The 8,279-nt window shown below is 47.6% G+C and overlaps 1 protein-coding gene across 1 annotated transcript; it reads left to right on the top strand.

Moving 5' to 3' along the window:
- Window positions 1-449: 449 nt before the first annotated feature.
- UCRPA7_2090 (putative urea active transporter protein) lies at window positions 450-2,736 on the top strand (the record flags this gene model as incomplete). Its single annotated transcript, XM_007914666.1, has 5 exons — window positions 450-522; window positions 583-1,874; window positions 1,931-2,116; window positions 2,176-2,363; window positions 2,424-2,736. 5 exons carry the CDS (start codon window positions 450-452, stop codon window positions 2,734-2,736), a joined length of 2,052 nt encoding a protein of 683 aa, XP_007912857.1.
- Window positions 2,737-8,279: the final 5,543 nt, after the last annotated feature.

Raw genomic sequence — 8,279 nt, 5'->3', positions numbered from 1 at the left:
GACTAGCCGCTGCTATGTATGTTCATGTACGGTCCTAGCAAAATATCTGCGCTGTCGCCAAGATGCCGCCCACATTCTGCTCGACGTTGAGTGGGGGATGCCATCTGTATCTGCTCACTGACCAGTGCGGACATGCCTCCACTAATGAAACCCTGTCAACCTGATCTTGGGGAGCAGTGGGACACAGCAGCAGGGGGAGCTCTCTTTAGCTCCATGACATCTGATTTGCTGGTGTCAACATGTCCCAGATTGCCGTATCTCGATCGGCATGACAGCATGGTAGATATAAACCTCGGACTACATGCCCCTCGGGTTGATCATCTTCTTCTGCACACTTGGTGATACAGACTTCACTCCCCTCTTCTCTCTTCTACTGCCTTTCCACAACAACTTGGATCAACTTTTGAGGACTTGAAGACGTTGGAGAGACCGCACTACAGCTCTGCATCATGGTCGAGACAGCCCTCGACCAAGGAGCCGGTTATGGCATAGTCGTCGGCCTGGGCTTTGCCTTTGCCCTTGGTGAGTAGCTTGTGTAACTTTGCAACTTTTCAATATTCTGCCAGCTAACGCACTCTGGAGGTATGATTCTTGTCACTTTCATCCTCCGACGATACAATGCCGAGCTCCAGACCTCTGAAATGTTCAATACCGCTGGTCGAACCGTCAAGTCTGGTCTCGTAGGCTCCGCAGTCGTGTCGTCTTGGACCTGGGCCGCCACCCTTCTTCAATCTACCGGTGTATGCTACCGATATGGTGTTTCCGGCCCCTTCTGGTATGCCTCTGGCGCAACTGTTCAGATTCTGCTCTTCGCTACTCTGGCCATTGAGCTAAAGCGACGCGCCCCTAACGCGCATACTTTCCTGGAGGTCATCAAGGCTCGATATGGCACTCTCCCTCATATCACCTTTATGGTGTTTGGCTTGGTCACCAACATCTTAGTGTCGCTCATGTTGATTGTGGGCGGTAGCGCAACCGTCTCCGCGCTGACTGGTATGCACACCATCGCCGCTATCTACCTTCTTCCGGTCGGTGTCGTCGCCTACACTCTTGTTGGTGGTTTGAAAGCCACAATCCTGACAGACTGGATCCACACCTTCATCTTGCTGATTATCATCATCATCTTTTCGCTTACTGCATATGCAAGCTCCGACGTTCTTGGTTCACCTGGAGCTGTGTATGACCTGCTTGTCAAAGCTGCCTCGACGCATCCTGTTGAGGGTAACAAAGATGGTAGCTACCTCACAATGCGCTCGCGTGAGGGCGCTATTTTCTTCGTGATCAACATTGTCGGCAACTTCGGCACAGTGTTTCTTGACAACGGATATTATAACAAAGCCATCGCTGCATCGCCCGTGCATGCTCTTCCGGGATATATCATTGGTGGTCTATCTTGGTTTGCTATCCCATGGTTGACAGCTACCACCATGGGCCTGTCGGCACTTGCTCTGGAATCAAATCCTCGATTCCCTACCTACCCTGACAGGATGGCTGATGCCGATGTTTCTGCCGGCCTGGTCCTTCCTTACGCAGCTGTCGCGCTGCTCGGCAAAGGCGGTGCGATAGCTACACTCCTGATTGTCTTCATGGCTGTCACCTCTGCAACTTCATCAGAGCTGATTGCTGTATCATCCATCTTCACCTACGATTTATACCGGACCTATTTCAAGCCCGATGCGAGCGGCAAGCGTCTCATCTGGATGAGTCATTGCATTGTCGTTGGATATGCGCTTTTCATCGCCTCGTTTTCCGTTGGATTGTGGTACGCTGGTATCAGCATGGGCTATCTCTATGTCATGATGGGTGTCATTATCTCGGCAGCTGTGTTGCCCGCTACGCTGGCTCTCACGTGGAAGGGCCAGAACAAATATGCCGTGAGTAAAATCATATGTGTGACATTCTAGATTTCTCAGCACTAATATGAACACAGGCGTCTCTTTCATGCATCTTCGGTCTCATTTTCGCGGTCATTGCTTGGCTAGTGACAGCTAAGAAAGACTGCGGCAGCTTGAATGTAGCATGCACCGGCTCAAACAACCCCATGCTGGCGGGTAATGTTGTGGCGCTGTTGTCTCCTCTTGTTCTGATCCCAATTTTCACTTTGATCTTTGGAGTGGTAAGTGTTCCTGCATGAAGTCATTGATACACAATTGCGTTCTAACGTTGATCTTGTAGGATAACTACGACTGGAAGTCGATGTTGGAGATTCGCAAAGGCGATGACCATGATCTTGCTACCGCGGCGCATCTCGATCTTGAGAACATCCCCGGCGGACATGTCGAGACGGTCCTAGAATTTCAGGAAGAGCAGAAAAAGCTTGAGCGAGCTGGCAAGATCTCCAAGACAATGACGGTTGTCATGACGTAAGAATCATCATGTTCTCTCAGATGCTATGACCAGCTAATACTAACTTCCGTTCTCAGGCTCGCATTTCTTGTACTTTGGCCGATGCCTATGTACGGCACTGGCTATATTTTCAGCAAGCGTTTCTTCACTGGATGGGTTGTTGTCGGGATTCTCTGGATTTTCTGCTCGCTGTTTGCTGTGGGCCTCTTCCCGATCTTCGAAGGCCGGAAGACACTTGCCAACACGTTCAAGTTTATTTTCCTGGATGTCACTGGCAAGAAACATCCCAAAGCTATGCAAAGCCATGAGGGCATGGAGGAGAGTACGGTTGTTGAAACCAAGGGAACACCAGGTGATATCACACCTACTGAGAAAAAGGAATCATCGTAGCTTGGGGTTGTAAAAGCTACCTTACCGCTCATACCCAAGGAATGTTGACAATGCTCTTGAGATCACTTATCTTCACCCCTAGGGGGGCATCATGTAAGGAGGTTTAGTAGTAAAGAATTAGTTTATGCTCTTGGCGCTCGACTCGAATGATTAAATTAGTGTGAGCTCAGTTTGTAGGTGGGCTAAAGTGTTGATGTGCACTGTATATATACGCTTCGATGCTTCGGATCTTAGGGTGATCGAGATCCGATATAGCAATGAATTCCTCAGCCGAGGTTGTATTTTCCGGGTCTACTCCAAGCATATACCCATCATGAATTACTCCTCTCTCCGTAACAAGGTATCAAGTTTGCTGGCATTAAGTATCTCGTCTTCGACCAAACGCCCCGTCTCTTGAGTTTCGCCAGCGATACTTTCGTATCTCACCAATGTTGGGATATTATGCACATTCCACTTTGTGCGAAAGACGTTATCGGCACGCTTCCAACTATGGAGCGAGCTAGTCAGTACTGTATTATCCATGCACATGAATTGAGGTTTACCTTGGCTTTTGGCCAACTTCGACGAATGCTACCTTGGGACTGGAGCGCGGCGCAAAAGCGGCCTTCAGCGGAGGTAGAGCCGCCCTCACATCTGGGCACCATGGTCGACCGGTAGTTGGGTCACTGGACGCTATAAAAGCGAGAAACAACTCAGATGTGGCTTCTCCTGGGATGTGCAACGCTGCAGCACATGTAGGGAGCTCGAAGTCGCTAAGAATCGTCATTGTGCTGGGAAAGTATGGACGTGAAATTTTGTGGAACGCAGGTGCCGCGACAGAGGAGAAAATGCTGTTGTGTTGTGGTTAGTTATGGGGCTATTCGTAACTTTTTACGGGACCTTCACATAGTGACATCCGGTGTACAATTGCACCATCGATCCAAAGGCCCTAAGGCGCGGGTAGATATGGAGCGTTTCAAGACCACACAGCAACAAGTCTAAGGATATATAAACTAAGAAGCTTCCTGAACTGACAAATCGCAGCGCCGCAGCATAATAACCGCTGACAATTTCAAGTTCAATCTTATATTAGACTATTTAACCCTGCTCTGCTGCGTGTAATTCAGCGATCTTTATAGAAGTTACTAGACCCTTGACACCGACTTCTTACATCTTGGATAAGCACCTTTTAATGCATGGGTTCTTCGATTTATCGACTATGATAGTGGTGTTGTATTTAGAGAATCCAACCAAGCTCGCTGAGCATCATATATGATCCTAGTTAGCACATCTCTCATCTGATCGGCAGTGGCGACACTTCCTCTTCAAGCTCGTAGAGCCAGAGTACTTGTAGAAGCTGAGCTAAATGGTAGCTATTATACTGATAATACTACAGATCCAGCTCATAGCGTCGAGAGTTCGGAAGTAGCGTATCGAGAGAGCAGCTTTGCACTTCTTCTGGATTGGAGAACGAAAACTGTTAGAATAGTAAAGGAGTTGATCTAGAGTATAATACCTATGAAATGATAGATTATCATTAATAAAAAGCCCTAGTCTCTATGTAATACCCGGCAAGTATCTGGTGGTATTCATAGATATACTTGGAGACTGATTGCAGCAGTCATGTAACGGGCGACTGACATATAGACATTACTAAGTACTTTTAGAACAACATCACGTACAATGGTTGGCTAGCACTGCTTGAGAAAATGGCCTGAAGTGCAAAGACCGTTTGAATTGGCTTGCCAAATCGACAAATATATTGTAGTCAAGGTAAAATAGAAACTGTTCTTGTTTTGACCAAACAGGATTGATGAATAATCACTAGAAAATAGTGGTCATCCCCTGCTGACCAAATAATTTGGCCCGATGGCATTTTTGAGCACAGCTTTATGTACTTTATTGAACAACAATAATGATCTTGGTGATGATTGATAAATTCTAGTGGTATGGCGAAAGCGACCGCGGCCTTCGATGCCGATGAGGCGAGAAAGATGGCTCGATCAACCGATCTTGCTGGACTTTATTTGTTTGAGAAGAGGGAGCCACAGACCATTCATCTTCGCGATGTCGAGAGAAAGACCTCAGTCTGACGGCCGAGCTAACTAGCCTATGACCTGCTGGCAGGTCCTCACTTGAGCTATTGTCGTGACTGTCTTTTGGCGTTCGACTGCGTCCCGTGCGATTTATTCCTACTTGTTGATGCATGGATCCACCCTGATGCTCGGTGTTAGATGGATGTTTCCGTTGCTGACTATGATGCTTCTCGTCATGCTCCCGGTGCAGCATCTTGAAAGCCCCTAAGGCTACTGCGGCGCTGACTCCAGCCTTCATGAGATGGCTGGCCTTGTGTTTCCTACTTTCGGTTGCCCTTATCAGTTGGTCTCCTACGAGGGCCGCCGCTGTCACACCAATGACTGCGTCGACATCCTCTCCTAGGTCAAACTCTCGCAAATGTTGGGCTGACCCATGTATTTTGTCTCGTTGTTCGTTTTCCATCCAACTACGTGCGCGCTTAATTAGGCGTGAGCTTGAATTAGCAATGGCGATGTTATGAAATAATTTAAGATTAGAATATTTAGTGGTTGGGCATGAGAATATAGTTGCAATCCTTTTATTCTCCTCATTACGCCAAGTGGTGCGTGTGATCATGGACGGCTTCGGAGCGCAGACACACTCCCGCAATTACCCGCAGTCAGTCATTCCGGGCGGTCATGAGACCGATCAACGACTGCTCTGTGCGCTTAATTTATCTCATCATTCCGCAACAGTCTCAGCGATTCTATCCTTTTTTGACCTCTTCGAGATGTTTCGAGCCTCTTTATAGGTGTGGCAAGAAATCGAGAGATTGTGCAAGGATTACAAGTAATTTGTTAGTGATCAGAGATGAATAATATGGTAATGTACAGTGAGTGTGTGCCTTGTAAGCAGTGGCTATAGAAAACCTTCGACGCCTTGAGCAAGCGATTAGCGAGCGGGGGAGAGTGCCCAGGTGCTCATACGCGAAAATATCGCCCATCACCCCACTATCACATTTATCTATTCGTTCGTAGACTCAACACGTTGTCACCGAAGTGGCTCTATCAGCATGTCTATCAATGAATCGATTCTCCAACTTATCTGGAGCCATGTCAACTTGACTTTAATTCGATTTTACCTTGTCTCAGATTCGAATTGTTATCTACAGCCTCTGTCTGCCTCGTTCTCCCGCAGTGACCTAGGCACCTGGCTGCTCTCAATGTTCCACCAGGACCAGATCTTCTCCCAATCATGAGGAGGATTTTGACGAAGATGGCATGCTGGCGGAAGTGTCTGAGTTACTCCGTGCTGCTTCCTCAGGGTGCTCCATCGTAAACCGGGTGGCGTATCTTTGCCGTATTCAAGTGAGGTGCAATTCAATTGTAGGCCAGCATACGCGCTTTGTAAATTTGCGTTTTCATCATTTAATTGAGCCAGCCGTATCTCGAGGTTCTTTATCCGCTGGTTCTTACGCTCTCGAAATGCTCGTTGCGACTCACGGTTCTGAGCTCGACGCCGCTGATTGTATAAGCACTTTGTCTTTTTGGTGGAAAAGGTACCCTTACTGATAGCAATGCAGGAAGACATTCGTGCTGTGTGATCTTTCCCCGGGCCCGAATTTGCCTGTCTGATGCTTCTTGAACCTTGATTTCAGGGAATATTTGGCAAAGCTCACTGGACTTGCGGTAGATTTCTGGGCGGACTTTAGTATGATGCACTGAAGATTCGCTCTTTGGGCAGTGTGCTGTGACGGCATGAGGTAGTGACTGTTTCGGCAAAGCATTCTGGCCGTGTTCCTTCCCATATTTACGACCAAAAACCTGCTGAGATGAATTCTCTGGAGGTGATGTATGCATTATTGCCTTTTAGTACCGAGTCCTAAGGCAATGGATATATTGGTTTCGCATATCAGATCCTCGAGAACATTGGAAGATGTGCGGTTCTCTACATTAGATGCGTGGTCAACTTATTTATGTCATGGTAGAGAGGAAACCAAAATATCAGGGACTGCTCTGGTGGCAAAATGGGCATGGCTTCATGCCATCCGCAGCAGAACAATATTTTCAGCTTGAACTACTATTTCCGGCTGGTGAGGAGATTTCTCACTTAGCTGTTTCGTGGTTCTGGATGTATCAAATTAGTAGACTGCAAAATGATTCGCTCAAGCTAGTTTTCATTCACAAGCAGCCTGACATAGCAATTAGCGATTCCCAACATCGGCATAACGCCTGACATTCTCCAATACGACTGCCGAAATCCAACACAGCTTCATGCATATGCACTAACCTCTTTATGGAGAAAGCTAATTGCAACGAGAGATATTACATGCTTATTCAGCGACTGTGTCCCGCGATCCTTTCACCGCGACTTGTTTCTAGAGCTTAACCATGTGGATGATCCGGCGTTCTCAGCATCGAATTCACAATACGCTGATCGAGACTAGGCAGGCTACCTCAACTCAGGGGTGCTGATACAAGGCCCCTTAGCTAAATACCAGACAGTGATCACAAGGGCCAGCTAGGCAACCTTGTTGAGCCCCTACCCAAATCTGTATGATTCTATGGCTTCTGCTGGTAGGTTCCACTTCGTAAATCCAGATAATGGCTCTGCAGCTGGTCACAAAGTCAAAGCCACAGCACGAGCCTTTGTTGCACGAAGGACCCGGGCCCACTGGTCGACCAAGAGTAGCAACAAGAATGATCGCCGGAAGTTGATTAAGAAGTTCATACAACCCAAAAGCCATGATGAAACCCCGTCTACCTGTCGAAGTGACAGGAAGACCGTCTCAGCAGAGTCAACTTCAATGCTTAAGCAAAATACCACGAAAAAAGGTCGAAACCTACAAGAACATTCCTCAAGGTCACAACTATTTCCAAGAAAACAGCCTAGCACATGTAATTCTTGTGATTCCTCGTTCGACGATTCCGCAATGGCAACTTTTGTCGGAACTTGCCCTTTTTGTGTTGGGCACCTAAATCCAGAAGTGGTCAAGCCACGACTGCCAATACTAGACAGTCTCTTGTCTCCTTATGGACCTGCTGCAGTGACAGTAGAGCCGAGCCACACGAGCCTGTTAGCATTCTGTTAGTGTAGTTCATCCCCTGAGACAACTTCACTCTAACCAGCTATATCAGTCAATTCTGCCATCTCCCCGCAGATATCCCCCGGTGCAATCCGTCCCCCACAGCATACACAGCACTATTTGACAGCTTTACTGAGAAATTCTGCTTGCATGTACGCATTTATTTGTCTCACAGCCCTTCAACTCGGCATCCTACAGTCCGAAAAACGAGCCGACTACCTTCTCCAAGCCATGCAGTTCAGACTGCAAGCTGTTATGGCCATTCAGGACAACCTATCTGACCCAGAGAAAGCCGTTAGTGACGAAAATATCGCTGCAGTCTTCAACTTGCTTTGCGTAGAAGAAAATCTGTTCCTTCCCGCATTCGACGACAAAATCGGTGGCACTCAGTTGCGCCCTGATCATGCACAGAGACTTGCGCATATGAATGGCCTAAAGGGCTTGATCAATATGCGCGGCGGTG

This window comes from Phaeoacremonium minimum (assembly GCF_000392275.1).
Source record: "Phaeoacremonium minimum UCRPA7 unplaced genomic scaffold PA7_03_scaffold_148, whole genome shotgun sequence".
In the NCBI taxonomy this organism is placed as follows: Eukaryota; Fungi; Ascomycota; class Sordariomycetes; order Togniniales; family Togniniaceae; genus Phaeoacremonium; species Phaeoacremonium minimum.
Note: the sequence above shows the minus strand (reverse complement) of the source record. Positions and strands in the feature narration are given on the sequence as shown.